Source organism: Gobio gobio (genome assembly GCF_949357685.1).
Source record: "Gobio gobio genome assembly, chromosome: 13".
Lineage (NCBI taxonomy): Eukaryota > Metazoa > Chordata > Actinopteri > Cypriniformes > Gobionidae > Gobio > Gobio gobio.
The window spans coordinates 39,949,970-39,970,218 of NC_137106.1; the positions used below are offsets into that span (position 1 = coordinate 39,949,970).

At 36.3% G+C, this 20,249-nt stretch overlaps 1 protein-coding gene across 1 annotated transcript in view; it reads left to right on the plus strand.

Annotated features, from left to right (window-relative positions):
• Nucleotides 1–488: 488 nt before the first annotated feature.
• The window catches only part of ephx2 (epoxide hydrolase 2, cytoplasmic), a 28,903-nt gene continuing 9,142 nt past the window's right edge, over nt 489–20,249 (plus strand). Inside the window, exons 1-18 of the mRNA XM_079832366.1 lie at nt 489–626; nt 800–917; nt 1,101–1,185; nt 1,359–1,515; nt 1,598–1,788; nt 1,884–2,006; nt 2,791–2,859; nt 2,961–3,056; nt 5,252–5,330; nt 6,910–6,944; nt 7,037–7,063; nt 12,310–12,395; nt 12,509–12,620; nt 12,884–12,958; nt 15,235–15,277; nt 15,556–15,658; nt 17,558–17,627; nt 19,794–19,874. Coding sequence (XP_079688492.1) covers nt 820–917; nt 1,101–1,185; nt 1,359–1,515; nt 1,598–1,788; nt 1,884–2,006; nt 2,791–2,859; nt 2,961–3,056; nt 5,252–5,330; nt 6,910–6,944; nt 7,037–7,063; nt 12,310–12,395; nt 12,509–12,620; nt 12,884–12,958; nt 15,235–15,277; nt 15,556–15,658; nt 17,558–17,627; nt 19,794–19,874 — 1,530 coding nt within the window. The 5' untranslated portion in view covers nt 489–626; nt 800–819. The remainder of the gene's footprint in view (nt 627–799; nt 918–1,100; nt 1,186–1,358; nt 1,516–1,597; nt 1,789–1,883; nt 2,007–2,790; nt 2,860–2,960; nt 3,057–5,251; nt 5,331–6,909; nt 6,945–7,036; nt 7,064–12,309; nt 12,396–12,508; nt 12,621–12,883; nt 12,959–15,234; nt 15,278–15,555; nt 15,659–17,557; nt 17,628–19,793; nt 19,875–20,249) is intronic.

Consider the following 20,249-nt stretch of genomic DNA (forward strand, 5'->3'; position numbering starts at 1 on the left):
ATATAGCTATTATATTATTTTAATTTATTATCGTATTTTAATATTAAATAGTATAGTTATAATTTTATTTGAATGTATTATCGTATATATTTTAATATGAAATAATATAGTCTGTAATTACAAACATTTGAAAAAGTTTGCAATTAATACAACTCTGTTTTGACATTCTATCCCTTTCAAATACTATAGTCAAGGCATCGCTCATGAATATTAAATATGTCCTGTTGACGTTGCTTGGTAACATTTCTGGAGCGTCCAGGAGTCACGACCTACTCTAATTCATATCCATTGCTGCATCCCAATGTGCATACAATCCACCCTATTTATTATTGAATATTACTAATGTAACATTGAGATGCAGACCAGGATTCGTTAATTCGCACACTGATCATCGCACCCTCTTGCGACCAGCCTTTCAGCCAATCAGTTACGCGTATTTGGTGAACGTCAAGTTACGTGATTAATATTCAGTTATTTGTGCCTTCGCCATAGTAGGACTATTCGTATTTATGCCCAGAGTCCGTTCATGAACTACGGCAATCTAGCAGTAGTTTTAGAAGTTGCCACCTATACTGAGGTCACTGTGGTCACTCACGCGAACTCTCCCAGAATCTGCGGCATATCAGGTAAATTTAGGACTTTACAGAACCGAACTTTGCTTTTTGGCAGCTTTGACCAATGAACTTTGTCCTTTCTGTGTTTTCCTTTTGTGTGGTTTTGTCCTGGCAAAAGCACGTAAACATTTTTATAAGTTAACGTTTTCTCCTCTGTGTTCTTTTTTGTTCGTTTTGAATACAAGGGAAATAAAACTCGTTTCCAATGAAGAAGGCGGTGTTGTTTAGTTTGTGGGGTGGTGTTGTTACCCCTCATCTTGCCCAGACTTTTCAGAAGTTTGAGGAAACCACTGGTATTTCAAAGTATGTTACTAATATTATTTATTTATTAATTATAGCAATAAAATACTTTTTCTCGTTTTTATAGTTTTTAACATAATTTTTAGCATGTTTATTTATGATTAGGTATATTTTATTAACATAACCATTAAAATAACTGGTTAAACTTTAAAGGTATGTTTTTTTTCTCTCTCTCTTTCTCTCTAGGGGTTTTATAAAGAATGTGACTTCAGAAATTGGCAGTGAGAATGCTTTGTATCGCTCGGAGAAAGGGAAAATCACCCTAACGCAGGTCATTTTCAATCATTCATGTTGAGTATGATTAATTGTCAGTGCTATTCAATATGTTTTATTACAGCAGAAAATGCATTCACGCATCTGACACGATAGAACATGCATCCAGTCTGCTTTAGTGCAACAAAAATATTTACTCATGTGTCTTTGGTTTCCGTTTACCTCTTGCAGATGATTTCTGAGTTTGAAGCTGATTGTCAGAAGGTAGCGGCCGATCAGGGTCTGTCTTTACCTGACCAATTCTCAGCTCAGAAGCTTTTCAATCTCATTGGTCAGGTAGAATTCAACAAGCCAGTTCTTGATGCTGCCACCATTCTTCGTCGTCACGGTATGTTGTGAGATGGCATGTGAAAATCTAAAGAGATGCCTTTTATCTTTTTCTTAGAGGGTTTGTTGATTTATCTCTTAAGGCATTGCTACGTGCGTCCTGGCCAATGTCTGGGTGGATGACACCCCTCAGAGAGATGCCATCGCTAGAATTCTCTCAGTTTTGGAAAGCCGCTTTGACCTGGTTTTGCGATCCTGCCATGCTGGTGCCAGAATCCCAGAGCCAGATATCTTTAACAAGGCCCTTGAGAAACTGGCTGTTAAACCTCAGGAAGTAGGTGCAGTAAATTATTTCAGAAGGTCCATAGCAGATTCAAAGCCTGCTAGTTAAGGATGTAACCAAATGTTATTTTAATGTATTTGTTTAAGGCGGTCTGGCTGGATGTGGATGAAGAAAGCGTCAAGGCAGCTGTAGGTTTGGGAATAACGGCTGTTCAAGTCAAGGACATCACTGAGGCTCTTAATGAAATCCAGAAGCTTACAGGAATAGCGGTGAGGAATTCTGACCCTAAACCATGTCATTCCCATCAAGACCATGTTGTTTTGAAGCAATCTGCTGTGTTGGAGGCTTTTGGGTCATCTCTGTGCCTCCAAAAAAGACGTTATCTATATTTACTACATATGTGCGAGATGTTCTGCTTAACATGTTCGATGGCTAATCATTTTTTGCAATTAAACAAAAGGAAAAGCGAAATACTGATCTGTTTTCACTAAAACCATCTGTTTTTAATTTAGGTTCTCTTTCCGGCAGTGTTCAACCACATGCAAGAAATTACATTTGATTCGTCACTACATTTTGAGAAACAAATCAGTACATTGGTAAAGGCCAGTTTCTTTAATCTGAGACCGGTTATGAAATTCAAACAGTTTCTGTCCCCGAAAGATTTAGACTGTGACCACACGCTCCTAACATTACATCTGGACTATTGTAATGCCTGCCTCGAACTGCGATCTCTCGTCTGCAAATTGTCCAAAAAAGAGGGATTACATTTCTTCATTTTAGGGACGTAACATTGGCTTCCTGTAAAGTTTAGAATCGTTTTTAAAATTGCTGTTTTTGTGTACAAGGCTTTATCTGGTGTTGCACCAAAATACATTAGTGACCTTCTGATTCCTTACTCTCCCCAAAGAGCAATTGGGTCTTGTAATCAGCTTCAGATTGTCCCACGTTGTCACTGTAAATCTAAGGGTGGTGCCTAAACTTTGGAACAGTCTTTGGAGCAACTCTGTTGCTTTTAAATGTGCTATAGAAATCAATTTTGACTTGACTTAACAGGTCACCAGTGACCTCCAGCCACCCTTTTGTGATCCTGAAAACGTCTCTCATGGATATGTGAATATTAAGGTAATTTATAATGCTTATTTCTGTCATAATTGTGCCAAAGTTCACTGGCAATGTGCTATTGACAGAAAAGGTCATGAAAAGGATATTCTTCTGTTTTTCAGCCTGGTGTGAAGATACACTATGTGGACATGGGAGATGGACCACCTGTTCTCCTGTGCCATGGCTTCCCCGAGAGTTGGTTTTCCTGGAGGTATCAGGTGAGGAACATCAACATTATCTCCTTTTGAACATAGTGAAATCACGAAATCGGGTTATTGTTGCGATTGATTGTGGCATAGCATAATGATGGTTAAAGATCAGAGCTGGTAACCCACACCAAAAAGGTGATTCATGAGCTGTCACTATTAAACCTCGGGTATAATACGCCTCAGGATATTGGTAAAAATGTTGCTTTGGATAATAAAAGGAAGAGTAGAGTAATGCAAGCCTGTATTTACTTTAGTGCTTTATACAATACAGACAGATTGATAATGATACAGAATCAATTATGCAAACTTCATTAAATATGAGACAAATTCGAATTCTACTGTGAAGCCTATCTAAAAAGCAATATGACACTAAATCCATGATCTATAATGACTCTAAAAAGTGTCATTATTCAGCTCAAGTCAATTCAATGTTGATTCAGTACAGTTCAGTGTTCATCAGTTCTAAATCACTTCAGGGTACCCGCGGGATCTTAAAAAGTCTTAAATGTCTTTAAATTTCAAAATCAAAATTTTAGGCCTTAAAAAGTCTTAAATTCGCTGAAGTATTGAGTTCTAGGTCTTAAATAATTTTAAACGGGTCTTAATTTTCCTACGTCCATGTAACGCTACCTCTAATGCTCATTGAAATGCTCCGGCAGCGCTTTAGTGTGTGTGTGTGTGTGTGTGTGTGTGTGTTGTAGTTTGTTCTTTCGCTCTGTGTAGTTCATATTAATTAAACAACAACAACGGGGAAAAACAAACAGTAGCCTACCTAAACTAAAGCACTGTTTGTATCTGTATATTTAAGTTGTACTTATTTGTCCTATTGTCAAACAAGATTCATGCATTTTGTTTGTTTTATTGCATGTGTGACTATTGTGCATCTGACATAATGATATGTTAAATGTGGCATCCTAATTATGGGAGAGAAAAAAAACATGCACATTTCTGAAAATGACCACCACCACAAAATCAGTCATTTTGATCTCGCAAAAAAATTATTAATAAAATATATATAATACACATACATGCATGCATGCACGCATACATGCGCACTCACACTCACACTCACACTCACACTCACACTCTCACACTCACACTCACACTCTCACACTCACACTCACACTCTCACACTCACACTCACACTCTCACACTCACACTCACACTCACACTCACACACTCACACTCACACTCACACACTCACACACTCACACTCACACTCACACTCACACTCACACTCACACTCACACTCACACTCACACTCACACTCACACTCTCACACTCACACTCACACTCTACCGGTCAAAAGTTTGAGAATGGTATTTAAAGAAGTCTCTTCTGCTCACCAAGGCTGCATTTATTAACTTTTTTTATATTTGAATATGAAATTTATTTCTGTGATTCAAAACTGAATTTTCAGCATCATTACTCCAGACTTTAGAGTCACATAATCCTTCAAAAACCTTTTTTTTTACTTTCTATTTCAGATAAATGCTGTTCTTTAGAACTTTCTATTCATCAAAGAATCCTAAAAAAAATGTTTACACAACTGTTTTCAACACTGATAATAATCATAAATGTTTGTTGATCATCAAATCCTCAAATGAGAATGATTTGTGAAGCGGCATGTGACACTGAAGACTGGAGTAATGATGATAAATTCAGCTTTGATCACATGAATAAATGACACTTTACTATATATTCACATAGAGAATAGTCACAACAGAACTGTCACAATATTACAGATTTTTTGTATTTTTAATAACATAAATGCAGCATTGGTGAGCAGAAGAGACTTCTGTAAAAACATTAAAAAGTCTTACCATTCTCAAACTTTTGACCGGTAGTGTGTTTGTATATTAATCCTGATGGGATTGAGCTATGAGGAAGTGCAAGTTTACTAATACTTTGTTCAATTTTAATAAATTAATTTGCTTTGCAAGTCATTTTGTGATTCTGCATTTCCTATTGTACGTTTTTTTTATTGCGTTATATAGGTCTTAAATTTAATTCATAATGGTCTTAAAAAGGTCTTAAAAAGTCTTAAATTTTACTTGGTGAAACCTGCAGATACCCTGCACTTGCTTAGGCACATTAGTGCTCATTATTACTATTTCCCAATGTTAGGTAATTTTAGTTAATTTCAACTAATGGGACCTTATTGTAAAGTGTGACAGTTGTTTTTCTTTATTGTTTCTCATCAGATTCCGGCTTTGGCCGATGCTGGTTTCAGGGTTCTGACTCTTGATATGAAGGGTTACGGTGAATCCACTGCACCACCAGGTCAGTTATAATTATAATACATTGTGTCTCATGCTCTGTATTTTCTTCTGAATTTTCTTTGCTTTTAATGCATTCTGTGTCTAGGTCTGGGATGGTAAAGTCGGCATGAAATGAAAATTCACCCTTTATATTTTCTAAATGCATATTATAGGACCTGTTCATCCATGTTTTAATTTGTTTAATGTATTTTGACCTTTGACTTTTAACTGTACAGGCCACAATCAATGGCCACAACATGCCCACCCTAACACACTGTACGTCACATTATAGAAGAAAACATCTGTCGCAACTTCCGTTTCCTCACAGCTTTGAAGTAAAGACACTGCACTTGTTAGAAACAGTGTTCGTCCCCTTTTCAAAACTAAAAAATAAAGTATGGCATGTCGCTAAACAAAGGGTGAAAATGGCCTTAACCTGTGGTTAAAACCCCAAGGTGTAGTATGAAAAGCCCTTAGTTGTGTTTTTCAAGATTCCTAACCTTTGACCAGTTGTGTTTTTCAAGATTCCCAACCTTTGACCAGGGCCACATGGAATCTGTGGATTTTGTGATTTCTGCACTGATTTTTTTTGGGGGGGAAACAAAGGGTTAAAATGGCCTTAACCTGTGGTTAAAAACCCCAAGGTGCAGTATGAAAATCCTTTAGTTGTGTTTTTCAAGATTCCTAACCTAGCTGACAACTACAAATTGCAATCTACAGAATCAGTACACAGATTGTTTTTTTATACATAAACTTAGCTGGATACTTTGTTTTTGCTCATTGTACATTAAAACGTAGGATTAGGAAGTCGTCAAGGTAAAGTTTTTTTTTTTTTTTTTATTGCTTCTTGTGATCAAGGACGTTCAAGATAGGCATTTATAAAAGGTTATGTTTTTTTGATCTTGGAACATTTTTATGCTTTGAGAACCGCATGCTTTTTTTGTGACATTAGCTATATTTTTATGTCTTGTTTTTTTAAGTAACTGTAACTGTCATCAATGTTTGCAGGACAGGTTTGACTTTGTTTGCAATTGCATTAAACCCTAAAAATTGATGTGTAAAGTATACTACTCAAGTCAATGCACGGGTAAGAGATCCTAAAAACTGCTGCTGAGAGTTTGTTTTAAACGTGTGCGTGCGGGGTGCGCTACTTGCTCAAATGTCATGCTTCCTCTTTACAAGCAGCATGAATTTCCAGGTAACTGAAATAAATGCCCGAAGGGATTCTAGCACTCTCGTTCCCTTGTGATCGCTGCAGCATCATGCTGAGAATGAAAACGAGCTGCATTGCTCTTTACCGTGTTTGGGTTTGGTACCGTGATGGGATTTGACGTTTACTTAAGTTTAATTGTGTGTGGAATGATACAAGAGGCTGTGCTGTGTTTAGAACATATGTTCAATATAACACGATCTCAGGGCCTTATTGTTTTTATAAAATGATTACACTGCAATCAAAATATTAAGGATTAAGTAGGCATTTTATTAAGTGTCATCCTTCTGATAGAATATAAAGTTAACATGTTAACTAATGTTTATTATTATCATATGAAAAGATACAGAACATAGAATAAGCTCTATTTTATTCCCATCTGTCTGTGCAGACATTGAGGAGTACTCTCAAGAACAGATCATGCTGGTAAGCAAAACTTTCCCATTAAAAATTAGACACAACTGATCTGTTATGTTGCACAAAATTGATCATTTATTCTCTCCCTCGTGGCCTTTTAGGATTTGGTGACATTTTTGGATAAGATGGTATGTACTGTTTTTGCTTTCACACATGCATATAATCACAGGATTATTGAGGAAGGCTATTAATTATATTATTGAAAAACATTTAATGCAGGGCTGTGTCATGTTAGACATGTACCTAAAGGCTGGGATTCGAGAACCGGTTCTTAATATGAATTGGTTTATGTTGAAATACGTTACGTTCCTGAATGTCTGCATTCCTTTGCATAGCAGACAGAATAAAGGACTAAAATACTGTTTCCTTTGCCGCTACTGAATCTACAGTGCCACAGCAAAATAAACAATGTTTTAACTGAGTTGTGAGTTCACAGTCTGAATTAAGAAAGAATTAAAAAAGCATAAATTGGCAGCACATAATGGGGTTGTCCGTGCTGGTTGCACTTATCTACGATTCGTGAAAAGATTATTCATTAAAAAGAACCGACTAAGAAAGATTAGAGCGAATGACCCACTCACTGCAAGTCATTCATTTATATCAGGATCTCTACTTTCAGTATGCAAAAGGATTCTCAAGTATACTGTCAAATGCAAGTGCGTGTGTTTTGTTAATGTTTAAGCCGGCAAAAAACAGCAGTCTTTCAGCACACACGTTATAAAACTGCTTCTGCTCAGATAACACTGACGGTTTTAGGGGCCATTTATAAGATACTGTTTTTACTGATTAAATCTTGTGTGCATTTTTTTTATTTTTTTTATTGCTGTTCATTTACACAACAACTGTTTTGTGAAAAAGGGTAATGTCGTGGGTAATGTGTTGCATTTACTGTATGTCACATTATAGAAGAAAAGATCTGTCGCTACTTCCGTTTCCTCACAACTTTGAAGTAAAGACACTGCACTTGTTAGAAACAGTGTTCGTCCCCTTTTCAAAACTAAAAAAGAAAGTATGGCACGTCGCTAAACAAAGGGTTAAAATGGCCTTAACCTGTGGTTTAAAACCCCAAGGTGAAGTATGAAAAGCCTTAAGTTGTGTTTTTCAAGATTCCTAAACTATGACAACTACAAATTGCAATCCACAGAATCAGTACACAGATTGTTTTTTGTACATAAACTTTTTTTTTGTTCGTTTTTTTTGCTGTTCATCTACACAACAACTGTTTTGTGAAAGCTGTAATGTCGTGCATTATGTGTTCAGTTTATAGGTGCGTAGTGTTGCTTTGCAAAGTCACATCGCCAAGTACGAGCCTGGAATGCATAATACAGCATTTATAGTCGTTTTCGAGATACATTGTGAACGGGGATCATTTTGACAACATTGTTGTCTGTACGCGAAAAACGCAAAGGAAACGCTTTTCTGTTTTTAGCACTTCGTTGTTGTGTAAAAGTACCTTTAATTCTGTCTGACTGTCGAGATATTCTTTATACATTTTCAGTGTTGCTCATTATCAGATCATCGAGCGCTGCTGTTTTGCACCTCTCAAAATAGAACCATGTGTTAAACTGACACATTGAACTCAGGCTAAATGATAGGAAAAGAAAAAACGAGAGCAGTTTCCCCTTTTCAAGCCATTTAATTTGTGCATAGTGTTCTTGTTTTACTTCTGCTTGAGTGAATGTGTGAACGTTAAAGTGTTAAGCTGGTGTTGCACGTTACTCCCCCCGGTTTAGGGGCATCTAACAGAAGTTCTTTTTCTTTTTTCTCAAAATTTGGTTGGTTCACAATCTCTGCTGAACAGACCAGTGGATTTCAAGGCCGTAATGCAGATAACACCTGATTTGCATTTGGTTAGTGAATAAAACACAAGTGTTTGTGCTGAAACTGTGTGCAAAAGTAGTGCAACCATTCAGGGAATTTGTCCTGAAATGCATGCATAAGTTTTGCTGGTCTTTTCCGATTTTGCTATTGATTATTTGAAGGAATATCACATATCACTGCAGTTAAAATATTCTATTATATATTAAATATTAAAATAATTAAAATATTCCCAGTCTTTTTCACTTGACCAGACTATATCAATGTCTGTTAGATATGACGTATGACTCTTTGAGCTTGTTCTTTGTCCGTGACATGCAGTGGAAGATTGTCCTGTTGGCCACATGAAGTACATTGATCACAGTGTCTTTGGTCCCATTTGTCTTGAGGTGGCAGCCAAGAACATCAAAATATGATGGTTTTTGACCTCTAACAGAAAATATGATCAGTCATGTTATTATTTTTATTATTATTGCAGTATTTTTTCTGGACAGTTGCCCTACTCCGCTTTTGCACAGCCACTGAAACTGTTTGCTGTCCAGTGTGCTTGGCCATCGGTACGTGGTACATCGTACAGCTTTAGTTAACTTTAATACAGATTTTTGAAACGTTATGATTCAGGAAGAACTATATTACTGAAAGCAGTGAACAAACTTTGAAGTACACTAGATAGTATTGTGCCATGAATATAGTTATAGAAGGCTTTTCAGTCCACAAATCATCAGCATTCAACATGGATTTAATGTAGTGATACCAACTGTAACCATGGTATTGTGCAGAAATAGTAAAATGTTTTTACATTATTAATTTCAGAGTTCATGCAACTTTTGAATGTGAAATTCAAGCACTTTTCAAGGACTTTCAAATGCTTCACACTTTTTCCAGCAGTTCAAAGCTCTAAATAAATATTATCCAATTTAAATCAAATTTTTAATGTGATGACCAACAAATGTATGTGTATATATACACCAATCAGGCATAACATTATGACCTGTGTAATAATCAATGAACTTCTGTCAACATAACCAACGTGACAACCTGCTTGCACAGAGATTGTGCTAGGGACTATTTTCAGGCACTGTGTAATATCATTGCGCCAGCTGCATCCATGGTATGGCAGCAAAGTTCCTTGATTATTACACAGGAATGAGAGTATAGTTCCTAGCCATATCGGTCTAGAAAATTGCAACTTTTCATTTTTTGTCAGTCTTAGTACACAATATAACTATACACATCACAACATGTAAATAGGAAAATGTTGCCGTTATGTCACTTATTGAGCAGTAGGCTAGCTGGAGCCGTTTACCTCCAGTCTTTGTGCTAAGCTAGGCTAGCGGTGGATGTGTCAGACAGAGTTATGGCACGCACGGAGATGAGAATGGTATGTATGGACTTATCTAACTCTGGGGGATACGGTGAATAAGCTAAAGTCCCAAAAAGTCAGCGTGTTCCTTTAATATCAAAATATTTTAGATGACCAATCAAATCAAATTTGGTGGGCTTTATGTTTACAGAAGCTGCTGAGCTCGAATTCCAGAGCAGCTTGATGCTTCACTTAACGGTCATAATGTGCGCGTGCGAGATCAGATGTAAGTAGATAAATATTTGACAGCTATTTTAGGATATAAATGTTAAACCACAGATAAAAATAATCAGGCAAACGATTAAACTTGTCTAATTTAGCCGTTTTGAATTGAAAATAGGCATATCATTTGATTACGTATAATTGATTCATGTAATGTTATAATTAGTAGGCCTGCCTGTCAATGTGAGAGGACAAGAAACATTAACAAAGACGTTTTCTTCATATTAGGTATAAGATTAATAATGAATGTGTACATATTGTGAATGAATTTAATAAACTTAGTTAGCTTTCCTGGTAACCTTGAGTAAATTAACTTGTCAGAGAAAATGATTCGTAAGACATAAATATCAGTTGACTCTGTTTACTTTCTTCACTGACACAGATGAAAGTGAAAAGACTATGAGTCAAAGCTCAGCTTTAGGAGGGGAAGAGACAGGGCAAGATGAGACTGAGAAAGAAAGAGTGATTGAGATGAGGAGAGAGCAGGACAAATAGGACAAATGGGCTGGCTGTCATTGTGATGTGAAGGAGGTCATTATCCTCTAATTACCTACTTCAGTTGGTGGTCTAATCATGTAAATAGGGCATAGAGGAACACAAATCATTGTGCTACGGGTAGTGATCTGTATTTTTTACTCCACTGAGAGAGTAGCCTAAAGAACTGGGCCAGTATAGACCCTTTTCACATTTCCGGGTTTCTCAGAGCGGAAGTCGTCATAGTTGGGTTAAATATTATAGCTGTGAATGAGAGAAAACATTAAAAAAAAAATTTTGTGTGCCCATTTGCTCAAATAGCAAAGGAAAAACGCCACGATAGTGATTTCACAACTTTCAAAAAGAGGGAAAAATAGAGTGAGATTGATAACGGCAGTCAAAAGAGAGAAATATATATTTTTTTTCACCATCACTCCCATAGACGCTGTATTAGAAACACCCTCACAGCAGTGGTAACTTGTTTTTAGTAATTTGATGCAAAAGTAATAAAATACAAGGTATTACTGTTATACATGTACATATATATTTTTTTTAATGATAATACAAAAAACGTTGCAGGATTTACGATATTGATGACCGTTAAAACGCGTCATCACAGTCTGTGAAAAGGGTCTATTGTGTGGTAGATTTCTACTACGACTTAAGTTAACCTGGGGCGTCTTCAGTCGAGAGTTGGATGACGTCTTGTCCCTTATGAACACTATCACTTGGGAATAAGTGCAGACAATGCCTTTGAATATGCTTTAATCATGGCCGGGAGGAACTCAGACCAATTTCAGAGAGAATCCCCCTGACATAAAGTGTACAACAGTTTATATAGAGTAAGTGCATGACAACGGTGACATGATTAATTACATATTTTTTCTATAATATGATTGGTTCTTTATATGTATATTTATCATAATATATTATAAATTTTACTTTTTACTAGGTAAAATAAAATGTGGATTCCTTGATGCTTCAGCTTGTTGCTAGGGTCATGAGGTTAAATATATATGTATAAATATATTCAGACAGTTTCCTCTTTTGTTATATTTAGACACATTCAGACCCACTTTGGCCCAGGTTTTGGGTACATTTAGTTTTCAAACTCATATCGATGTTAATCCTGCAAGAAAAATAAATGATTAATTAAAAATTTCCTTCACAACTGCTTCTTCAATACTTTTGCTGTACTATTTAGTTTTACTACACCTATCGTTGATTAAATTGATTAACTTAATGTGCTCCACTTTTGTTTAATTAGGTTTAATTGTCTGAATGTGCTCCTCCCAAAATGTGTTAATAAAACATCTGTATTTAGGTTCAAACAATTGTATTGATTTATTTTGCCTTCAGTTATTTGAATTTGGAGGGAGTTTATTTGATTTTGGACTGAAATATGATTTCTGATGTCATGACAGTTCTGTCATGAATTTCACCCATTTTGATAATTATTGCATAGATGAGTTATAATTTAGTCCTTCTGCTCCACAGGGCATCCCTCAGGTCACTTTGGTGGGCCACGACTGGGGCGGTTCTCTGGTGTGGAACATGGCTCAGTATCATCCTGAGAGAGTGAGGTACTACATTTCAAGCAGAGAATCATTAAAAAAAATGGTGTCAACAAATTGTTGTTCACATTGAACAATCACATTTTTGCTTCCCATCCTAATCATTTCCTTTTGACATGCAGGGCCGTGGCGTCTCTCAACACACCCCTTTTTCCTGTGGATCCAAAAACAAATCCAATGGAGAAACTCAAGGCCATACCAATCTTTGATTACCAGATATATTTTCAGAAGCCTGTGAGTAAAATCACCATTGAAATATGTGATGTTTATTCTAAGCAATTTTATATAAATTACAAATAATATTTATATTATAATATATTTATTAACAAAGTTTTATTTGTATTAACTAATGTTAAAAAAGATTAAAAAACACTGTAACAAATGTATTGCTCATTGTTAGTTAATGCATTAACTAATGTAAACTAATGGGACCTCACTATAAATTGATACCATTTATAATTATTTGTGCATATAAATATTCTTATCTTTTGTATCAGGGTGTTGCAGAGGCTGAATTGGAGAAAAACCTTGAACGAACCTTCAAACTGATGTTCTTGGCAAGTAGTGATATTGTAAGTTTCAGAGTTTAATTCAGTTTATTTCATTAGAGTTTAATACATAGCAGAGAAAGAACCTTCATGAAGCTTGTATCCAAATAATGACAGTTCATATAGAGCATGTCTGTCAATCCCCAAACAGGAAAAAAACACCATAAAAGTGTTTTGGTAAATGCACTATATTCCTATAAGACAATGATAGCATTGTCCAAGTAATTTGTTTGTGTGTGTGTGTGTGTGTGTGTGTGTGTGTGTGGGCATGTTTTTGTGAAATATCAGGACACAAATGTGTATAATGACATGGGTATGACAATGTAAGGGGATAGAAAATACGGTTTGTACGGTATAAAAACCATTACGCCTATGGAATGTCCTCACATTTCACAAAAACAAACGTGTGTGTGTGTGTGTGTGTGTGTGTGTGAAACTATCCTTTAACAGGAGTTCTTGGCTCAAAAAATATGTTCTAGTCGCCTGTGAATGTGTAGTTAAAACCCAGATTTCCCAAAGATCATAATCTTGCCAGTATCTTAAAAAGTTGTTCAATAGAGGCATTATAATTCATGTTGCACTAGCCAACATCTTGCCTTACCAAGAACCTTGTGCACGAGGAAAATTCTTCCTTCATCTGAAGTGACACGGTTATCTGTTAGAAATTTACATTGCTTATCGGCGGCATCAAAAAGCCATCACTGATGGAGATCAAAGAGCCGAGCCGTGCGGTTGGTGCTGAATGACCCAGCATCATAATGAGGGCCACTTAAAGGGCACCCATCCGGGACTCTGATCCTGGACTAATGAATCACAAACGGCAGGTCGCCCATCACTCAGGCGCAGGTAGCCACACGGCGCATCTTAATGACTGCGTGGGCTGCGGTGTCAGAGCAGACGGGGATCTCTAGACACAGTCCCCTTCTACTGCACGTCCCACCCATAAAACGAGGAAATCACCGCGGAGGACGAGAGATGCACGTCATCGGAGACACAAACCGAATAATTGCATTCATGTGTATCAATGCCATTTATACAACAAAGAGCCACGTTATTTATACTAAACTAGAAAAGGTTAATGCCTTTTTTATTTTCTGTGTCAACAAGTAGGCTACTATTGAGATTATTATAATTTTTTTTTTGTAAAGATTTGTTTTGTATTTTGATGGTTGCTAGTGTGTTATGTGGTTGCTAAGTCTTTTTAAAATTCTGGTTTCTATATATGTAAGTCTGGATTTTTGTTAGCCCTTTTTATGGTCTGTCAGGTGAAAACAAAGCCTGATCGCTAAAAAAAAATAACAACACAGCTTTCCTCAACCAGCTGCACAATTAAAGGTATCAATCACATCCATGTAGAAACACCAATTAAAAAGAAAGGACTCCTAGGGCCAGATTTACTTAACAACGCAATTCCAAACAAGCGCCGATGGGAGTGGAAAGTTCTGCGCGTGATCTATTGACAAAGATGCAAATTAAAGAACAGACGCAGCCGGATCATTTCCATAATGACCAACGCAATCTACCAAAAGCAGCAAATTAGCATCTGGTTTAAGACGTGCTTTTTTGGGCTGTAAATAATGGCAGTAAATTAACGAGCGTGAACCTTGCATGATTCATTTAAATACTCTCCTCCCATAAATTTTGCGTCTGAAAGGGAAACTCCTACAAATGCATATGCAATAAGGTCAGCTGCAAAAATAACTCTGTCCACGCCTTTTCAGCGCTAATTTTCACTGTCTTTAGTAAATCCTGACAGTAGTTTTTTAACGCCAAAAGAGGGTTTGTTAGTTTGTTAGCTGTTAGTAAATCTGGCCAATAGTCTCTTTAAAACAAAGGAAGGACTGTATGAAAAAATCTGATACACTTACAGTGAAGGAAGGAGCTGAGTCATATTTAAAAACTAGAATATCATTGAGATTTGGGCAAACACCCTAGAAACCATATAGTAATGTGCAAAAAAACGTGAAGAATGTGAGATTCTAGGAGCTCGTGTGCGTGAGAGATGGTTCGAAAAGTAAGTTATCAATGCCGAATTTTAGAATTTGTCATTGTAATCAAAATCATATTTAGTTCATGACTGTCAGTTGTTTGTGAACTAAATCTCATTTAAAAGGGCAAGGTGTTAAAGCCCATTGCATGAAATGCTTGAATGTGCACATGTCCAGATTTGTGTATTACTGTCTGAACGTGGTAGGTTTAAGGTCAAAACTAAACAACGTTAAAGAAATATTTTTCATGAACACTGTTTTGTTATACTGGTTGAAAGGCAACCTTCAATATATTCTCTTCATAATCTGCAGGATGTACTTCCTAAATTGAACACTGCTGGAGTCTGCCAGAGAGGTAAGAAAGTACATCAAACTATGACTGACATTTGGAATTTGGATTAGTTGATGAACAATGGAGTGTGATTGGCAGTATCATTAGCTTCAGCAATTACAATTGCTTCTGTTATTCAGTCAGCTTGGTTGAATGCTTTTGTATTGAGAAATGAATGCAAGTTTGATTCGATTCGCACTTGAGAAGAACGGTACACCGAACGGTGTGCATCGAGCCTCACAAGCCTGCATGATTGCACTGGCCTTATCGTTGTTTTCCTTGTCTCCTCCTTTGTTTATCAGGTGGATTGTTTGTGGGGTCGCCCGATGATCCGCCCTCCAGTGCTATTCTGAGCAAGTCTGCTCTCCAGTACTACGTTCAGCAGTACACCAAGAGCGGCTTCAGGTACACTGAGAAAATGGGCTCCAAAATGGGTATTTGTGTGTGTGTATGTCTATGTTCTTATGCGAATGCGATTTATCACAGTAGAACATGTTGGTGCTCGAACAACCCTTACCAAGCTATCATTTCCATCTGATTTTAAGTGCCAGTTACTGTTAGGGCTGAGGTTATGATTGATATCAGTGGTCCAATAAAGGATATTGCTCAAGGCAATTTGATATTGATATCCGTGAACGGCTGATTCTCTTCAATTAACCGCTAAAATTGTTTCAAAAATGGCATTGAACGATTCATTTGTGAATTGGACCGATCTGATTGCATCTGTTCTTCTACAACTCACTGATTCTTCATTCATTGATGATCAAAAGTGATGTCTGGAGGGGATGTGTGCTTTTTTTATGACCGTACAAGTGCAATTATATAATCAACATATTAGGAAAATATTTTTTAAATATGAAGGAAATTGGTATTGGTATTTATCTGATAAAATGATTTGGCAAAAACTATAAACTATAAAGATACAGATTTTATTTGAAAAAAAAAAAAAGGGTTTATTTAACCCCCAAAAAATCATAGAAAAACAAAAAGCTTGTAGGAAAAGCATACATTGATTACAACATAATCAGTAATTAATATTTCATTGGTTCTCTCTTTTTCATGTGTTCATAATTTCTTTGTATGACAGTCTGGCCAAAATGATGATTGCCATTTTTTATCTAAATTGTTATCTAAAAAAACTAACTAACAATAAACAATATGCTTACAAAATCATAATAAAATTATTTAAATAAAGGTTGAAGATGTCAGTTTTCCTTGGCCAGACATCACTTTTGATCTGTCTGTCTTCACATTTATCTGTCTGTCTTCTTTCTCTATCTGGGGTGGGACCCACGATATGATATATTTTTACGATACTTAAAGGGTTACTTCAGCGATTTAGCATTAAGCTTTGTATCAGTAGAAACCCAGTATTATATTCAAATGATCGTGCTTCCCCTCATATCACCCTGAGACGAGAGATTTATGTATTTTATGTCTGGAAAAAAGCCTCCGATGACGCAAATATCGTCATTTTGCGTCATCGAAGGCTTTTTTGGCCAGAGGCTAGACTACAGCCAGTAGAAGGAGCTAGTCCACAATATGCTGAGTATTGCATAACATATTGCAATTTATTACCTTTTTTCAACTGCAAATGTCCCCAAACTGCAAGCTTTGTCCACACATATTTTCAAATAAGGTTCTCAGACTGTTCATTTTACATCTTCAAATCCACATCCTTTCCTTGTCAAATGTTTTCATTCCTCGAATTTTAGACATATTTTTTTAATAGAAATTACATTTGTCAAATAAAAATGTTTGCATATTTCAATGTTTGCACACTCAATTCAATGTATTTGTTTTTTCAATACATATAGGTTTATTGTATTACCAATTCTTATAGCATAAGACATGTTTTTTCTAGTCAATTGTGTTGTATAATGAACGAGTGCGCTGACAGTGTAGATATGGCCTAATATAGACCGCTTCTTTAATTGTAATTGTGAGCGAAAGTTCTGTTGCAGTGCGCAGCTGGCTTGCACTTGCTTGTCAAATCACATGTTTAACTAACGCATAAACATGGACAGAGTGGTCTATGTTCAGAAATATGCAACACACGTATGTGTGAGCGAGAGTGATGCACTGTTTGTGATATTACAGTCTGAAAGACATTCTTTATCCACTCTAAAAGTTTTGTTTTTATTTTTAATACTAAGAAGAAAGAAAATCTCATGGGTTTTGGAAAGACAGAATTTGTATTTCTATCTGTGAACTAAACCGTTACATTTCAGGCACTGATAATATATGCATGCTCATGCACATGGTGGATGACATGTTGTCACTGAAGGTCTTGTTTTGTCTCAGGGGTCCTCTGAACTGGTACCGTAACGGGGAGAGGAACTGGCATTGGATGAGTTCCAGGCCAAGGGCCAAGGCAAGTGTCCTCACCGTTCTCCAGCTCTCTGCCAACAAACCAGATCTCTAACTGTCAGAAATACCCCAGTGCCCCTTATTCCAGCAAATCCACGGCCCATCTAGCACAATCATGTGGCCTGAGTCGAGCAGGTGGCGTCTGTTCCCTTTGCCCCAACATCTGCACCTCCATGACTTGAGCTCAAGTGTTCTAACTCTGGCTGCATCACTCATAAATGTGCATCTTTATTATTTAAAAAAAAAATACTGATGCAGATTGATGTATGCTGTTGAATGTTGTTTCATGCTGCAAATGCAATCAAACTTGATATGTCTTATGAAATTCTTATAAAATTGTGATATTACTTCAGCATATACCAGGTGATTCTAATGAAAATGGTAAAGGATACATCTGGGTTATATTCCACCCCAAAATCAAAAGAAAAAAATCTTAATGGAGCTAAAATAGGCTTCATTTTCTTCATGCATAAAATATTATATATATATACACAGGGCTTGAAATTAACATCCGCAAACCCGCCATTTGGCGGATTTAATTTGCTAGTAGTCTTCTCAAAAGGCATCTGTTATAATCGCATTACTCATTATAACCAATCACACGTGATTCTGTTGAGCTTATCAATGCAATGTCTAACAATCACAGGCGTTCAGATTAGTCATCTCACTCACTGAAATCGGCACTCTCATCATAAACAACAAAGCAGAGTTCAGTGGTCATAAAGTGGTTGACTGTTTTTGTTCAATTTCAGCAGCGAAAATTGTTTCAAACAAAGATCACAGCAGAACCAAACCACATCTGATGTGACTGGCATAAAGTTGGCTTGACGCTGGACCTTCGATATTCGCAAATTTAGGGACCGTCTCTAAAGTTACATACGAAATTGGTATACACGTTTCTAACTTCAATAGCATTTGAAGAGAATGACTTGGTCATAAAATCCACTGTAAAGTGTTCATCTGTGTGTCAGTTATGATGCACACCTTTTTAGATTTTTGATATTTAATAAAATAAACAGTCAAATCATATGAAAATATGGATATGTATTTCACTAGGCCAGGGGTTTTCAAACTTTATGATGCCAAGGACCCCCAAATATGATGAACCTTTATGAGGGACCCCCTTCCTAAAATCCATTTATTTTTATGTACGAAAAAACATTAAAACTTAGATAAATAGTAAGTGTGACATTATAAATACAACATATTGTTTCCCAACTTAAATTGGCTATTAATGTTGGATGTATAAACCCGAAGAAGAACATTTTCTTTTTATTCTCTGAAATTTTCTGGGGAGCCCTTAGAACTTTCTGGAGGACCCCTGGGGGTCCCCGGACCCCAGTTTGAAAACCCCTGCACTAGGCTATTGTATGGGCTCATACACAAAATATTTAAATATGTCATAGCTGATAGAACACTGATGAAAATATTGCTTGAGAATAAATTAGCCTATATTTACATTTTCATTTTTCAGACAAGCAACTGTTAGTGTTTCTCTGTCTAGATCAAGGCACTTTACACACAACCGTATCAGAGCTAAATAGGCCTATTTGATGACCTGTCATGTTATACATTTCATGTAGACTTGATTTGGGTGTATGCAGTGGTCATTTACATATAGACAACAACAAATTTGTCAACAACAAAATTTTGGCCAGTGAAAATCCTGAGTGGCTACATTGGAAAAACACTAGCTACAGTGGCTGGTGAGCAAAAAAAAGTTAATGTCAAGCCCTGAAGATATAGATATTTTATTTTAATGCAATTGGTGTGTTGTCTTTAAACAATGCACCAAGGCATTCAGAGGCGTTATAACAGATGCCTTTTGAGAAGACTACAATCAAATTAAATCCACCAGTTTGCGGATGTTAATTTCAAGCCCTATATATATATATATATATATATATATATATATATATATATATATATATATATATATATATATATATATATATATATAAAAAAAATCTTGTATGCATGAAGAAAATGAAGCCTATTTTAGCTCCATTAAGATTTTTTTCTTTTGATTTTGGGGTGGAATATAACCCAGATGTATCCTTTACCATTTTCAATAGAATCACCTGGTATATGCTGAAGTAACATCACAATTTTGTCAAATCTGATTTGGTTAGTAGAAAGTACATAACTTAAAATGCTTCTGCCATCACAGATAATGATGCCAGCTTTAATGGTGACTGCAGGAAAGGACCCTGTTCTTCTGCCAGTCTTTGCCACAGGCATGGAAAACCTGGTGAGGCGGCTTTTCTTTAATTATGTTAATGCTGTGTTCACATCATGTCCGAATTTCCATATCACAACTTGGAGATTTTTACTCTGAGATGTCCGCAGACTCACAAAATATTGGCATTTATTGCAATAATTCGGACACTTTAGCCCTGGTTTACACCTGGTATGCATTTTGGTCAATGGGAATCACAAATAGACGAGGGAGACACATACCCGTTTACACCTGGTGTATTAATTTGTCTCTTTTGACCACTTCTGTCCTGATTTCTTCTAGGGGAGAGTTCATGGGTGGGTAAATGTATGTTTTTGTTCTGATCTTTTGATCTAATGAACAAAATAAGTTCACACAATTTACATATGAACGCACACCGATACGACA